Source organism: Aptenodytes patagonicus, chromosome 24 (genome assembly GCF_965638725.1).
Source record: "Aptenodytes patagonicus chromosome 24, bAptPat1.pri.cur, whole genome shotgun sequence".
In the NCBI taxonomy this organism is placed as follows: domain Eukaryota; kingdom Metazoa; phylum Chordata; class Aves; order Sphenisciformes; family Spheniscidae; genus Aptenodytes; species Aptenodytes patagonicus.
Window position 1 is genome coordinate 3,915,042 of NC_134972.1, and position 16,211 is coordinate 3,931,252.

Genomic DNA, 16,211 nt, shown 5'->3' on the forward strand with positions numbered 1-16,211 from the left:
TGGACTGTGATGGGTGCTGCTGTGCACAGGGAGCTGCTTGTGTGGCTGTGGGCTCAGCCCTGGGGTGCTGGGCTCCTTGTGGCTGCACCAGGCTGGATCAGGCCCTCTGTGCCAGGCTTTGCTGCGTGCATCGAGGCTCGCTGCCTCAGGGCAGGAGGCAGTTGCTTTGCAGGGTCCCCATGCATGCATGGTGGCAGGGGGTCCCCGTGTACATGTGGCGATGGGGGGGTCCCCGTGCACACGTGGCACCGTGCCGCTGCCGGCTCTGGTGCCTGCAGCACGTCACCCCGCCAGGGCAGGGGGAGGAGGGGGCTCGGGACCAGCGGAAACGCGAAGGCAAACAACCGCGGTGCGGAGAGAAGAGCCTTATCATAAATCAGCAGCAGCAGCCCCGGGCCCCCGGCCAGCGGGGAGGAAGTGACTGAGCGAGGAAGGCTGCCCGCCAGGCCATGCGCCGGGCTGGCCGTGAGCCCCTAGGGCCCAGCATGGTCCCCAATGGGTCCCATCCCTGGCCGGTGGTCCCCTGCAGCCCCCAGCCCCCAGCTGCACACTGGCCAGAGCCAGGGGTGCTGAGTTTTGGCAGCGGTTGTGTTTTGGCTGCTGCGTCCCCAACCACTGCGGGCCATGCTGGTGGTGTGTGCTGGGTGGGTGTCCGGGGCACGGGGGTCCCTGGGGACCTCCGGCTGGCTCCCGGCGGGGAGCGGGGCTGGCGCAGATGGTCTCCCTCGGCGTGTATGGGCGGCTGTTTGCAGGACGGGTGTTTGCAGGACGGCTGTTCCTGCAGCGGGTGTTGGCGGTGTTGGTGCAGGTGAGCGGAGCTGTTCCTTCAGCACCGCCGCTCACCTGGCCCCTGTGCACACCTGCCTGCACACCTGCCTGCACACCTGCCTGCACACCCGGCCGGGCACCCGGCCATCACCATGCCAGGACACGCTTTTGCCCGTCAGGGATGGCCAGGGAAGGCAGGCGTGGGCAGAGCTGTTGTGTCGGCTGAGCGGGGCCGGGATGATGCCGGCTGGGAAGGCGTCACACCGCGTTTCCCTTCCCTGGGGTTTGCACCACGGGGCCGTCCACCCCCCTGCACTGAGCCCCGCTCGTTTGGGGTCAGCTGGGGACCCGCAGAAGCCGCTTGGGTGTTTTAGCCTGGAAGGAAAGCATGTCCGTGTGTTTATGGTGTGCAGGCAGCATTGCCCATGTTCCCTCTCCTTGCATGGCCCCTCACGTCTCGCCGGTGGGACCCCCACGCCCACCTGCACCCCCAGGTCTGCTGGAAGGGTTTGCACCGCTCCCCCATCCCAGGCTCCAGCTTGTGGCCTTGAAACAGGGGCTGCGGTTCACGGGGTGTCCCCAGGGCCGCACACGGAGCTGCGGGCAACCCAGCGATGAGTACCGTGGAGCCTGCTATAAATAAACATGGCATTGCCATGTGGTTCCCATTTCCTCCCCCGGCCAGCACCGGTGCTCAGCAGGAGCCGCCTTGCCAGTCCCCGGGGCTGGACGGAGCAGCCAAAGCCACCGGTGCTCCCCAGCTCCCCACCGGCCCGGCAGCCGCCCCGTGCCAGCGCACGCCTGGCGTGCCTCTGATTAGATATGTGCCTCCAATCAGGCTAATAAACCAAACGAGCTTCCTCCGGGCCGCAAAGCCCTTTTGGGGCTGGCAATTGCAGCGTGCTCCTATCCCGTGTGCGGGAGGTGATAACCTGCCAGGATACGGCTGCTCTGGAAACAACTTGTGCAGGAGGGGACGGCACGCACCACCGGCGTGCGCGTGGCCTGCAATGCTCCACGGTGCACGCTTGGAGCGTGCGAAGGGGCTGGCGTCCCCTGTGGGGGTGAAAAGCGGCACGGACTCCGGCAGACACGGCAACCAAAGACCTTTATTGCTCTTTGTTAGCATCTTTTATAGCAAGCAGAAGTGTACACGCGCTACCTGCAGCTTGCAGATAGGTTATAGCCTTGTGTTCACGCGCATCTATGCTCTAGCAGATTGGCCCGTTCTTTCTGATCCTGCGAAATGCCCTCATGGTCTTTATCTTGTTTTTCTCCTTCCAGCTGCACATTCCTTTCTCCGTTGTTTTCTGCTTAAGTGCCTTGTCATGCCAGGTGGTACAGTGTTTGCTCATTAAAATCAAACTCAGGAATGTCCGTTAGTGAGATTCCCATCCCCACATCTCCCCCTTTTTGTTTTACTAGAAACACTGCTGAAACAGATCTTTCAATCATTTTTCGCATACCTTGTAACAGACATGGCACACAAACCAGGATGCAAAGGAACATTACTAAGCATAGCCCTCCTAGCTTGGCTAGTCCTTTTAACCAGCCACTTAGACCCCATTTCCCGAATAATTTATCCAACCAGTCCCAGGGGTCTTCCACTCTTAGCTTCTGTACTCCTTCCTTCAACATCTGAATGCTGCGGTGAATTGATTCCGAATGATCAGATAGGTTCATACAACACATTCCCTCCAACTCTTCACACCCATGGCCTTGCGCTAAAAGCAAAAAATCTATCGCTGCTCTATTTTGCAAAGTAGCATGTCGTATAGAATCTACATCCATTAATAATCCCGTTAGTGCTTCAGAGGTTGCATTTGATTGTTTTGCTAGCCAACATCCTAATTTATTTAATGTGACCAAACTCTTTGCTGCTGCGACACCTGGAGCCAAGATTGCAACCGCAGCTATAGTGTTCTTGTTCCATAGGTCGACAGCATCATCACATTGTGAAGTGTAGGCATGTGCTCTGCGCTTACTGCGCATCTTAGGGGTGCTCCTTCTGTGGTCTAGGATCATAGATGTGTTTGGCATTAGTAGAGTTAATCTTCCCAACGAACACGGCCCCCCTTTAATATGAGAGGCAATGCCAGGCCAGGCTCAGGAAACATTGGCCCCTGAATAATTGAAACACAAACACCAATCCATTTTTATGGACCCTAATAGCTCGAGTTCCTGAGGTTCTATTGGCAAGTGATTAAGATGTGGTAGGCATCCATCCCAATTGTCAGTGGCGTGTCGTCCCCCCCCGCAGGCCTCCTTGAAAGGACTAATCAGGCCCAAGTCCCAATTATCTAAAGGAAGCCCCACTAGGCAGGTAGAAAAGGGGTTCCGGGGGAAGATATCGACAGGCAGATGGAATCCTGTCCTGTCTGATTGGCCAGAGTTACCCAAACATTTTCCTTCGGCTGTGAGGGTGCCCATAACGCAGCAACCGCACACAGTGATACTCGCCACAAGACACCCCCCCATGCTGGCGTCATGGTTTACGTTCTCTTTTTGTTCCGTTTCCACCCAAGTCGTTTGTCACACTGTCGTTTGGTACTTTCCCAGTCCGTTTCCCACACAGTCCACAGCTGGGGGACACAATGTGATCTCCCACACACTAGCTGTAGATTCTGTGGTTCGGCATTCCCAGTGGTATTCCCTTTATACCTTGTGCACCTTCCTGCCCGGAACTGAGAGTGACAATACCGGTTTCTTTCGCAATTATCACATTTGCACAAAGTCCATGCGTGATGTGTTGATCCGGGACACTGGAGGCAGGGAATTCCTGTCACCTCTCGATTATCCAGTTGACTGTTCTCTGCCGCCTGGTGTTCCCAGTCCACGGCTAATGGCAACCCACTTGGTCCCCTATATACCCCAGCACGGCCTGGCCCACTAGGTGGTTCCCCGAATATCAAATGAGATACTTTGTGTAAGTCCCAGTAATCTACTTCAAACCGTTGATGCATCTGTGGGCTCCTTGGGCTCCTTGTCCAGATACGGTCGAACGCAGCGGGCAGGTATCCACCGGGGTCCACGATCTGTGGAAACACAAGCATATCCTCTCCCCCATGTTATAAGATCATAAGGGCCTTCCCATTGGCTATTTTCCAATGACTTGACCCACACCCGAGCCCTTTCTCCTGCTGGAGAAGCTGAGTTACAAGATGTAAAGTGTCTCGCTATTACCGTGTTAGGGCTGCCAACTGCTGTCCTGTCTTCCCTTATTGTAAGATGATTTAACACATATATTGCTTTATGGAGGCGGGCTTGCGGTGATTCCCCTAGCATTCCCCCTTTTTGTTTTTGTAGTAGCTGCTTGAGAGTGAGATGAGCCCGCTCAACGATACCCTGGCTCTGAGGGGAATAAGGGATACCAGTGATATGTCGAATGCCCCATTGTGCCAAAAAGGCCTGCGTCTTTGCGCTTATGTACCCGGGCCCATTGTCCGTTTTGATCTGGTGTGGAACCCCTAGAGCAGCAAAGGCCCCTTTCCAGTGCCGTAAAATATCTTTGCTTTTTTCTCCGGTCTCTGCGGTCGCCCATAGAGCTCCGGAGAATGTATCGATGGAAACATGCACATATTTTTGTTTGCCAAATTCTCCGATATGAGTAACATCGGATTGCCAAATCTGTAGGGCCTTTTCTCCTCGGGGATTTACCCCTGTTTGGGGTATGGGAACTAATTGCTGACAGTCAGGACACATTTGTACAATACTTCGTGCCATGTTCCAAGTCAACCCAAATTGTCGACGCAGCATTCGGGCAGATTGATGGAAAAACTCGTGCGACAATCGGGCTTGTGTAGAAACGTCTGGTACAGGGACTGTCCATACGGGGGCAGCGAGACGATCAGCTCGCGCATTCCCTTCCGATATAAACCCTGGGAGAGAGGTATGACTCCTCACGTGGAGCACGTAATACGGGTTTACGCGGCGATTCAACAAGTCCCATACCTGTTTGAACATTAAAAACACTGGTTCGTTATCAACTTCTTTGAGCCAAGCCTTTTCCAAGCGCCTGACAACGTTGGCGACGTACTGAGAATCAGTAACCAAATTTAATGGCATCTCCCATTGGCGAAATACCTGAATTACTGCATATATTTCCACCAGCTGAGGACTTCCTACAACATGGTGAACTTGATGTTTCCATTCCCCTTTTTCACACCACACTATAACTGCCTTACCTGTTCGTCCTGATCCATCGGTGAATAAGGTGGGTCCTTCGACAGGTACCTCCTTACTCAACGATTCAGGAATTATACTAATTTCCTCATTAAGGTAGAATAATTTGTGAGATGGATAGTGAATTAGAATTTGTCCCTTAAAGTTTTCCAGCGCTATCTGTAGTTCTAGGCTATTAGCCTCACACCAATTAAGGTGGTCTTTAGTCAGTGGGAGATAAATTGTTTTAAGATCTGTGCCCGTTAATTCCAAACATCACGCGCGTCCCTTTCGCACAAGCATCAAAAACATTTCCACCCTTGTCACTATCGTTTTTGGTGCTTGATGCGGCAGGAATACCCATTCAATGATGGCTAAGGGATCCTGGGTACCCTTGGTGTCCCATTGGCCTAAGAGGCCCACTGCTTGTCGGGACTGATTTAGGACATACAAGTTAACTCCCAATCCTTCAATTACGCATTGTGCTTGCCTTTCGGTAAGCGCCTGTGATATTTTTTGTAGCGCTTGTTTGGCCTCTGTCGTTAATTCTCGTGGAGATGTCAACTCAGGATTACCCTTTAACAACTTGAACAGTGGGTTTAACATGTCATTATCTATTCCCAGCAATGGGCACACCCAATTGATAGTCCCTACTAGTTTTTGCCAGTCATTCAGTGTTTTAATGTTAGATTGCAAGGTTATGGGTTGGGGCTGTATTGTATGTTCTAAAATCTTCCACCCCAAGTACTTCCACGGGGCTTGCACTTGCACCTTTTCAGGAGCTATTTGCAAGCCGTATGTCTTTAACCCCTGCAACGTATCTTTCATAACTGTGATGAGTTCCTTTGGGTCTCGTCCGGCGATTAAAATATCGTCCATGTAGTGATAACAAATTAAGTCAGGATATTTGTTTCTTATGGGCGACAACGCACGCGCAACATACATTTGACATATTGTGGGACTGTTTTTCATGCCCTGGGGCAACACCGTCCAATGATATCGCAGCCTAGGCCCTTGATGGTTTACAACTGGGAGAGAGAAGGCAAATCTGGGAGCATCTTCCGGCGCTAAGGGAATCGTGAAAAAGCAGTCTTTCAAATCGATAATCACAATGTCCCATTGACGAGGTATCAATGTCGGTGAAGGCATACCTGGTTGCAATGTCCCCATATCTTGAATCACGGCATTTACTTGCCGTAAATCATGTAGAAGTCTCCATTTACCACTTTTCTTTTTTATAACAAACACTGGGGTGTTCCAGGCGCTGGTGGTGGGAACCAGATGTCCTTGACTCACTTGCTCGTCCACTAACGTTTGCAACGCGTCGGCCTTTTCCTGTGATAGGGGCCACTGATCCACCCACACTGGCTGATCGGTGAGCCATGTGAGTCGAACGGTGGGCCGAGCGCCAGTGACCCCCGCTAAAAATGTTGATGCGGATCAGTAGTGCCAATCAGTAGTCCCCAAGGGCTCAAGACATCTCGTCCCCACAGGTTTAACGGCACAGGAACCACAAAAGGTCGAATAGTTGCAACCTGTCCTTCTGGGCTTACAATCTGTATTAAGTTGGCACTCTGCCTGGACGTTGACAGGCCTCCGATTCCCACTAGCCCCGTGTTGACCGGGATGGTTTCCCATGATCCAGGCCACTTTGCAGTACTGATGATAGTAACGTCTGCCCCTGTATCTATCATTCCCTTCACTACCGGTTGTTCCGGTTTGCTGCCTTTATTCTTTAGAGTGCAGGTCAAAGTGGGCTGAGTTCTTTGGACAAGCTGAGTCCAAAAAATATTTGGTTCACCTGTGGACCCAAATCCACCAGCTCCCCGGGAAATAGGATCCCGATTACGAACCATACTCTTAAAAGGAACTAGCTGTGCAATCCTACTTCCAGCTGGAATAAATACTGGAGGAGAGGGGGTCCATAGCAACGCTTGCAGCTGTCCCGTATAATCAGAGTCGATAACCCCAGGTAACACAAACAAACCCTGCATAGTAGCACTGGACCTCCCCACCAATAGGGCACTCAGCCCCTGGCCAAGGGGGCCTCTCACATTGAGGGGCACCCTGTGCACAGTCTGATCGTTTATAGAGAGATTGGTGGCTGTGGAGACATCCACTCCGACACTGCCGATGGTTCTGGCCTTGAGGTGATCCAGGCCTGCTGAGACAGAGGTCTCATGGGGTTTTGGGGTTGGGGATTTTGGGGTGGCATTTGTGTCGGTGCGCGCCCCCACCTCGCGCTCGACTTCCAGTTTCCCGACAAGGGTCGACCGCGGAGATTGTATTTCGACCGGCATTGATTAACATAGTGCTTCCCCTTGCGGCAGCGCGGGCAAATACCAGGGGGCTGCTGAATTCCTTCCGATCCTCCCTTCTGTACAGGATTCTCAGGACATTGCCGTTTAAAATGCCCCGAGTTTCCACAGCGGAAACACGCTTTGTTACCGGGACGCAAGGCAGCGGCTAAACAGGCTGCAAAAACCTCATTCTTATGTGTAATTGAACCCACACGATTGCACGCGTCAAGCATGTCTATTATGGTCGGATTTCGCAATGTCTGTAAGACTCTTTTACAGTCCTCATTGGCATTCTCTATAGCCCATTTCATAAGCAATGCCTCTTTGGCTTCAGGATTTTGTATTTGTTTTTGAATAGCTTCTTGGAGCTTGTCGATAAAATCCATATAAGGTTCGTTGGTCCCTTGCTTAATGCTAGTAAAAGATTTTACCGGTCGTCCTGTATCAGGGACCTTTATCATTGCTTGAAACGCAAGGTCTGCTGATTGTCTTAAAATTTCAGGCGCCAGCCATGCCTGCAGTTACGGCGTATTGATAGGGTCCTCCCCCATTAACTGAGCAAGTCCCGCGCCCCGTAGCGGGTCTCCCGCTCGCCGTTAAAAGCAGTAGCCGAATCAAGGGGAATTCCCTTTCGTTTTAGCCATGAAAGCAATAGGCGGAGGGTATAATCATCATACTTAATTCCACACTTTTCTAACAGCTTCTTAATAGTACATAGTATAGATTCCTCCTCCTTAGTTGCGATCCCATTTTAAGTTTCCCAGCTGCTCACCTCTGCTCCGACGAGGCGATGATTCAAAGTTCCGGCTCCAGCTCTTTCCTGAGACTGCTCTGTCTCCCGCTGGCTGTGACTCGTTCAGCTGGCTCCCCACCGGTGCTCTGTTCCAGCATTTTCGCCCCACGTTGGGCGCCATTTGTGGGGGTGAAAAGCGGCACGGACTCCGGCAGACACGGCAACCAAAGACCTTTATTGCTCTTTGTTAGCATCTTTTATAGCAAGCAGAAGTGTACACGCGCTACCTGCAGCTTGCAGATAGGTTATAGCCTTGTGTTCACGCGCATCTATGCTCTAGCAGATTGGCCCGTTCTTTCTGATCCTGCGAAATGCCCTCATGGTCTTTATCTTGTTTTTCTCCTTCCAGCTGCACATTCCTTTCTCCGTTGTTTTCTGCTTAAGTGCCTTGTCATGCCAGGTGGTACAGTGTTTGCTCATTAAAATCAAACTCAGGAATGTCCGTTAGTGAGATTCCCATCCCCACAGTCCCCCCCGTGAGCAGCGGGGAGCCTCACGCCTTCCCTGCACCCTTTGGAGGGATAACGAGAGGGAAATGGGATGGAAAGGTGCTAATAAGGCTCCTGCGCGGGGTTTTGCAGCGCCTGGGGCTGCCAAGGAACCCACGTGTGGGAGATGGGGGCTGGGGGGGGGGGATCGGGGTGTGCTCATGTCCCTGTCCCCGCTGTGCTGGGTCTCCTGTGGATGGGGCAGAGGACGCGTCCCGGGCCCCCTGCTGCACACCCTGAGGTCAGGTCTGTGTCTGTCTCCCCGCAGGGACCTGAAGAACAACCTGATCAGCACGGTCCAGCCGGGCGCCTTCCTTGGCCTCCCTGAGCTGAAGCGTCTGTAAGTGCCAGCGCAGCCCCCCCAGGAGCACCCGGGGCCGGCCCAGGTGGAGCGGGGACAGCGGGGCGTCCCCAGCCCTGACGTCCCCTCCGCTTGCCTTGCAGGGACCTCTCCAACAACCGCATCGGCTGTCTGAGCGCTAGCGTCTTCCAGGGGCTCCCCAACCTCCTCAGGCTGTAAGTAGCTCCGTGGGGACGCCCTGGCCAGCCCTGTCCCCTGGCTCCCGAGAGGAGCCCCCGGGGCTGTCCCGTGCCCCGGGGCACTGCTGGTGGTTTTGCACTCCGGGGCTGTCCCCATGCCACATCCCGAGGCTGGCTCCTACCCTTTGCCTCCGTCCGGCATGGGGGCTCATTAGGCTGCGGCTGCCCCGTGCCCACCCTCGTCAGGTGCCGTGGTGGGGTGTGTGGGCACAGCAAGGGGCCTGGGAGGTGTTCCCTCTGCTGGCAGGTCCCCGGTCCCCTCCACGACGCCTTTCCTGTTCCGCAGGAACATGTCCGGGAACATTTTCTCCAGCCTCCCGCCCGGCGTCTTCGACGAGCTCCCCTCCCTGAAAGTCGTGTGAGTTTGTGCCCCGGGATTTCAGCACCCGCGGGGCTCCCTGCCGGAGGGTCTCGGGGATGGTGGCGTGCCCTGGCCCCGCAGGCGCGCCGTGACGTCGGCCCTTGCAGGGACTTCGCCACCGAGTACCTGACGTGCGACTGCAACCTGCGCTGGGTGCTGCCCTGGGCTCACAACCGCTCGGCGCAGATCTCGGAGCGGACGGTGTGCATCTACCCCCGGCACCTCCACGCCTTCCCCCTGCGCAGTGCGCGGGAGAGCCAGCTCCGCTGCGGTGAGCCGGGGCCGGGGCAGGGGCGGCGGCGGCGGGCGGGGGCATGGGCTCACCCGGCCGGCTGTGTCCCCCACAGCGGGCACCCCAGAGCTGCACACCCACCACCTCATCCCGTCGCTGCGCCAGGTGGTTTTCCAGGGCGACCGGCTGCCCTTCCAGTGCACCGCCACCTACCTGGACAACAGCACCCAGATCCGATGGTACCACAACCGCGAGCCAGTGGAGGAGGACGAGCGGATGGGCGTCATCGTGGAGGAGAGCCTCATCCATGACTGCACCTTCATCACCAGGTCAGGGATGGGAACAGGGATGGAGATGGAATGGAGATGGGATGGGGACAGGGATAGAGATGGAGATGGGGACAGTGATGGAGGTGGGATGGGGACAGTGATGGAGGTGGGATGGGGACAGGGATGGAGATGAGATGGGGATGGTGATAGAAATGGGATGGGGATGGGGATGGACACTCGTGGCTGCAGGGCTTGCTGGTTTGCGGTTACCAAGTGCCATGGGTGGGACGCCAAGTGTGGGCACCTCCTGTGCTTCATGGTGTGTGTCCCCATGCCCCCAAGCTTGGGGGACTGCTGCTGCGGGTTCGCTGTGGGGCAGACCCGCCGTGCCAGCCCATCCCCTCTGCTTGCAGCGAGCTCATCCTCTCCAACATCCACGTCTCCGCCAACGGCGAGTGGGAGTGCGCTGTCTCCACCTCCCAGGGCAATGTCAGCAAGAAGGTGGAGATTGTGGTGCTGGAGACCTCCGCGTCCTACTGCCCTGCCGAGCGGGTCACCAACAATCGTGGGGACTTCAGGTAGGGACCGGCGGTGGCGTGGCCGTGGGGTGGGTGTCTCAGCGGGACGGGGGATGCACGTGGTGCATGCCACATACAGCATGAGCGGTGCGTGCCAGGGTGGGGGGCTCGCCACAGGTGACCAGGCGTCTGGTAGCGATTAGCGGCCGCGGGGAGCTCGAGCGCCTTTGAAGGGCTTCCCGTGCCGGCGGCGCAGCCCGGCTCCAGCAGCAGAGGTGTTGGAATTTCTCTGGCACGAGACGAAAGGCTCCGGGCGCCCACCGTAACCCCGGGGGGCCATTATGGAATATAAATTACTGGTACAGTCAATGTGGCTTAAATTAGCGGTGCCCCCCCCTCGCCCGCTGCTTCCCTCTGTGCTGTGCCGAGCTGAGTGGGATACGGGACTGGGTGGGGGGGTCAGCTTTCTGGGGAGTATCACCCTCAGTCCCCCCAGAGCCAAGGGGAGGCAGGGGCTTGTTGGGATTTGGGGGCTGCGGTGCCCGCAGGCCGTGGCGTGGTGCTGGGCATGGTCCACACGGGGGGAGCGGGTTGGGGGGAGTGCAGCAGGAGGGGGCTGTTGGTGGCGAGTGCCCCGCGGTCACCGTGTGTCTGCGCCCGCAGGTGGCCCCGCACCCTGGCAGGCATCACCGCCTACCAGCCCTGCCTGCAGTACCCCTTCGCCGCGGGGCCGGCCGGCGGGGGCTCGGCGGTGGAGAAGCAGGCATGGCGGCGCTGCGACCGCGCTGGGCGCTGGGAGGAGGGCGACTACTCCCACTGCCTCTACACCAACGACATCACCCGTGTCCTCTACACCTTCGTGCTGGTGAGCCGGGGGGCCGGGGGGGGCTCGGCCGTGCTGGGGGGACCAGGCGCAGCCGGTGACCATCCCCCCGCGGCCGTGCCGCTCTGCAGATGCCCATCAACGCCTCCAACGCCCTGACCCTGGCTCACCAGCTCCGTGTCTACACGGCCGAGGCGGCCAACTTCTCGGACATGGTTGATGTCCTCTACGTGGCCCAGATGATAGAGAAGTTTATTGGCTACGTGGACCAGATCAAGCAGGTAAGGAGCGCTTCTCCTGTCCCCTGCTTGTCCCAGCCCTGCCAGTTATTTTTGGGGTGGAAGAGCATGAATTGGGGTGTTTGCCGCTTGGGGATGGCAGTAGCTCTTTGCAGAGCCGCTTGCTGTCCTCGCAGCTGACGGACGTGATCGTGGAGATGGCCAGCAACATCATGCTGGTGGATGACCACATCCTATGGATGTCGCAGAAGGAGGAGAAGGCTTGCACCAGCATCGTCCGCTCCCTGGAGAAGATCGCCGCCCACACACTCAGCAGCAACTCCCAGCACATGGCGGTGGTGAGTGGGGGGCAAAGGGGGGGCTGCCTGGAGATAGGGGGCTGAGGGGGGAGGAAGAGGTCGTTGAGCTGCTGATGCGGGGTCTCCGCCCGTGCCAGGGGGTCTCTGCCCATGCTGGGGGTTCTCTGGCCATGCCAGAGGGGGGTCTCTGGCCGTGCCGGGGCTGATGGCCGCCCTGTGGCGCTGTGCCTGGCAGAACTCACGCAACATCGCCTTCGAGGCATACGTGGTGAAGCCCGAGAGCTACGTGGGGCTGAGCTGCGTGGCTTTCCAGCGGCGGGACGGGAGTCCAGCCGGGCGTCCCCCCCCGGCTGAGCGGGGGGCCGAGCCCGTGCCCGACCAGCAGCTGAGGCTGCGCTGCACCACGGGGCGCCCCAACGTCTCCCTGACCAGCTTCCACATCAAGGTACGGGTAAGCCAGAGGACTGGGGGGTGCCGGGTGGGGGGGCTACCCCTGCTCACCGGCGACCGTGCGCCCGCAGAACAGCATCGCCCTGGCCTCCATCCAGCTGCCGCCCAGCCTCTTCGCCAGCCCCGTCCCGGCCGCGCCGCTGGCCGACTGCAAGCTCCAGCTGCTGGTCTTCCGCAACGGCAAGCTCTTCTGCAGCACGGGCAACTCCTCCCGCCTGGCTGACAATGGCAAGCGCCGCAGCGTGGCCACGCCGGTCATCTACGCTGGGACCTGTAAGGGCTGCCTGTTGGCGGGGGCCTTGGGGTGCCCTGTGTGGGGCTTTTCTTGGGGGATGGAGCTCCATGGGGCTCCATGGGGCTCCTTGGGGTGTGCCCTGGTGCTCCTGCAGAGCAAAGCCATCCCTGGGGGTCCTCATGGGGAGGTGGCAACGTGCCTATGGGCTGCAGTGGGGGGTCCCCCGTGGCCAGCCTCCTTTGGGGGTGCAGGCAGAGGGGTGTCTCTTGCCCTGCTCACCGCCTTTCTCTGTTGCTGCAGATGGCTGCGGAGTGGGAAACCTGTCGGAGCCGGTGGCTGTGTCGCTGCGGCACCCTGGGGAGGGCGCAGACCCGGTGGCCGCGTACTGGAACTTCGAGGTGCTGGGAGGTATGGGGGGCTGGAGCGCCGAGGGCTGCCAGTTGGCCGCCCAGGAGCCCAATGTCACCTCCCTGCACTGCCGGCACCTCAGCAACGTGGCTGTGCTCATGGTAGGTGGGGGGGTGAGCAATGGGGTTGGGAGCCTTGCTCAGGGGGTGCGGAGCCTGGGGGCTGTAGGGGGGTGGTGGGGTGGGACAGGGGGATGGGGACGGGTGGCGCGGGGTCTGACGGGCTGTGCTCTGCTGTGCAGGAGCTGAGCGGTTTCCCCAGCGAGGCACGAGGCGCCGTGGAGGTGCTGCACCCGGCCATGTACACCTGCACGGCCGTGCTGCTGCTCTGCCTCTTCACCACCATCATCACCTACATCGTCAACCACGGGTGAGTGTCTTGGCGCCAGCCTTGGCCGCGGTGACGGTTGGAGGGGCTGTGCTCGGGTGGACGTCTCTGTGGGCAGCTGGAGGAGCTCCCCAGGCACTGCCAACGGCCAGGAGGAAGGTGTGCAGGGGTGACCGTCCAGGGGACGGCCCTTCAGGAGATGGCCTTTCAGGAGATGGCCCTCTAGGACATGGCATTTAAGGGCACGGGCTTTCAGGAGATGATAGCCCTTCAGGAAAGTGCTGCCAGGCAAGTAGTGCTGCCACAGGAGCCCATCTTGGGGCAATGGCTGGATGTGTCCTGCCTTTATGGTGATGGGGGCCTTGGGCTGGTTGGCTGTGTCTTGTCCTGCAATGTGAGGCATGGAGGAGGTGAGTGAGACTGTGAGGGTGGATGTGAAGACCCCCTGAGACCTTGTTGGGTCAGAAATGGTGAGCAGCTCAGGGATGGGGTCCCCCCATACCCGGGGCCAACGAGCCCCCAGGCGAGGGGACAGTGGGGCAGTGGGCAGCAGAGTGGTGGCTGGACGGGAGCGGGAGGGCCTTCCTTCTACAAAAGCAGTGCCCCATGAGCAACCGGCACGGAGTGAACAGGGCACTTAGCAAAGGGCAGGAGCAGGGCCAGCCGTGCTGCCAGAGCCTCATCCCAGGCTGGTGCTGGGCCCCCTCCGGGGCCAAGGGCTCTCCACCGCTCCTCCATCACCCCTGTAAGGCAGCAGCGAGCAACGCTCGGCAGCGGGTCCTGTTCAGAGCCCCAGGTGCAGCAGGAGCCCCTCACTGCCCCACAGTAAACACCGAGCCCCCCTTCCACCCCCCACCAGGATGCAGGTCACTGCACGAGTCAGAGTGAGACCACCTCAGCAGGCCACTTACCAAGAAGCTGCCTTCTTTAAAGCAAAAAGAACACAGAAATAGTTATATCTAACACTTAACGAGTACTTAATGAGATGCACATAAAGCCAAAGAAAGAGCCTCCTGCTGTAAGTGAAACAAACACTAGCGAAGCCAAGCAATGCTCTGGGTCCACATCTATTGCCCTGTTGGAAGAACCCAACAAGAACGATTATATCTAACACTTAACAAGCACTTAATGAGATACATATGAGGCCAAACCATTCCTCTTGCTATAAGTGAAACAAGCACTAACGAAGTCAAGCAACATTGTTAGCTAAATCTATTATCTGTTTCTCAGGAAGAACCCAGTAATAAGTATTATATCTAACAAGTACTTAACGAGATAAATATAAGGCCAAACTGTTCCCCTTACTATAAGTGGAACAAACACTAACAAAAAGTCAAGCAACACTATCAGTCCACATCTAGCTATCACCTATTTGGAAGAACCCGACAGTAATTATTATATCAAATACTTAACAGTACTTAATGAGATACATATAAGGCCAAGCCATTCAATTTATGATAAGTGAAACCAGTATTAACAGTTAAAGCCAAGCAACACTATCAGTCCACATCTAACTACTACCCAGTTGGAAGAACCCAATAATAATTATTATATCTAGCACTGAACAAGTACTTATTTAGATAAATATAAGGTCAAGCCATTCCTTTTGCTATAAGTGAAGCAAACACCAGCAAAGCCGGGCAGCGCTATCAGCCCACATCTCGCGCTGGAAGCATGACTGCTGCCCAGCCAAAGCCAGGAACAACCCAGAGCCAGGGGCACCAGGAGAGCATCCCTTACCTCCAGCCCGGCTCCTGCCCTCCCCTTCTCCGTGTCCCAGCACCGGTGGCTCCCTGCTGACAGCCCCGTGATGGACACGTTGCCAGCAGCTACGAGAAGTCCTTTGCCCACATGCATGCTCTTACGTGTATGGCTTCTTTATCAGCCGCGCTCCGTTGCCTGGCCAGGGACAGGCTGTGTCGGAGCATCCCTCCAGAGCAGTGGAGGCAGGATTTGTGCCGGCAGGAGCTGTGGCTCTCTCACATGCTGCAAATAACTGTCCCGCTCACGGCCAGGCAGGACCTCATGGGCGCCCGCTGTGCCTCTCTTCCAGTACCATTCTCATCCCGCGGAAGGGCTGGCACATGCTGCTTAACCTCTGCTTCCACATCGCCATGACGGCCGCTGTCTTCGCGGGAGGCATCACCCTCACCGGCTACCTGATCGTCTGCCAAGCGGTAGGTACCAGGGGAGAGGGGATGGCCACCGCGTGCTGCCACTGCCCGGGGCTGCTCTGCAAACAGCAAGTCTGGGCAGCCCGGCACCGTGAGGTTTTGCTCTGCTGAGACCTGCAGGATGGTGACCGGAGGGGACGCAGCCATGTCTGCAGCACTCCCCCTTCCCGACCATCGCCTCTCTCCCACAGGTCGGCATCATCTTGCACTACTCCTCCCTCTCCACCCTGCTGTGGATGGCGGTGAAAGCCAGAGTGCTCTACAAGGAGGCGACCTGGAAGGCACCGCGGCAGCTGGATGGGGATGCGTCCCAACCGGCCCCCAGACCCATGCTACGGTACTAACAGCCCTTCCCCTCGCGCCGGCCCTGCAGGGGAGCGGAGAGCTGCGGGAGCTTCCCCTGCCCCACGTCCAGAGGCTGGAGCAGGACTTGCTCTGCCGTAGAAGCCCGTCCCGCCCACAGCCGTGCCGTGCTCTCTCTCGAGGGCTCGCTCCGGGTGTGCGGTGACACCGTCCCCCCCCGTGCAGGTTCTATCTGATCGCTGGCGGGATCCCCCTCATCATCTGCGGGATCACAGCAGCCGTCAACATCCACAACTACCATGACAACAACCCCTAGTAAGTGTCCCTGCTCAACCATGCCTTCCTCCCCAAACGGGTGGCCTCCCTCTGCCGGGGCAGGGGAACTGGTGGCACCGGGAATCCAGGCAAGCTTGGGAAAGGCCGGTGAGCTTTTTCCCAAGAGCTATCCATATATTGGGAAAAGAAGCAGCCAGGCAGCCAGCACGCCTCTGCAGAGCCTGTGCCATCGGGGCAGGGGTGCTGA

General features: G+C 57.5%; 1 protein-coding gene across 1 annotated transcript in view; it reads left to right on the top strand.

Annotated features, from left to right (window-relative positions):
• The window catches only part of ADGRA2 (adhesion G protein-coupled receptor A2), a 30,852-nt gene that overhangs the window by 11,226 nt on the left and 3,415 nt on the right, over positions 1 to 16,211 (top strand). Inside the window, exons 3-18 of the mRNA XM_076358852.1 lie at positions 8,779 to 8,850; positions 8,955 to 9,026; positions 9,337 to 9,408; positions 9,519 to 9,682; positions 9,759 to 9,972; positions 10,326 to 10,490; positions 11,094 to 11,295; positions 11,385 to 11,534; positions 11,669 to 11,830; positions 12,027 to 12,236; positions 12,313 to 12,514; positions 12,777 to 12,985; positions 13,126 to 13,253; positions 15,265 to 15,388; positions 15,577 to 15,722; positions 15,914 to 16,003. Coding sequence (XP_076214967.1) covers positions 8,779 to 8,850; positions 8,955 to 9,026; positions 9,337 to 9,408; positions 9,519 to 9,682; positions 9,759 to 9,972; positions 10,326 to 10,490; positions 11,094 to 11,295; positions 11,385 to 11,534; positions 11,669 to 11,830; positions 12,027 to 12,236; positions 12,313 to 12,514; positions 12,777 to 12,985; positions 13,126 to 13,253; positions 15,265 to 15,388; positions 15,577 to 15,722; positions 15,914 to 16,003 — 2,382 coding nt within the window. The remainder of the gene's footprint in view (positions 1 to 8,778; positions 8,851 to 8,954; positions 9,027 to 9,336; positions 9,409 to 9,518; positions 9,683 to 9,758; positions 9,973 to 10,325; positions 10,491 to 11,093; positions 11,296 to 11,384; positions 11,535 to 11,668; positions 11,831 to 12,026; positions 12,237 to 12,312; positions 12,515 to 12,776; positions 12,986 to 13,125; positions 13,254 to 15,264; positions 15,389 to 15,576; positions 15,723 to 15,913; positions 16,004 to 16,211) is intronic.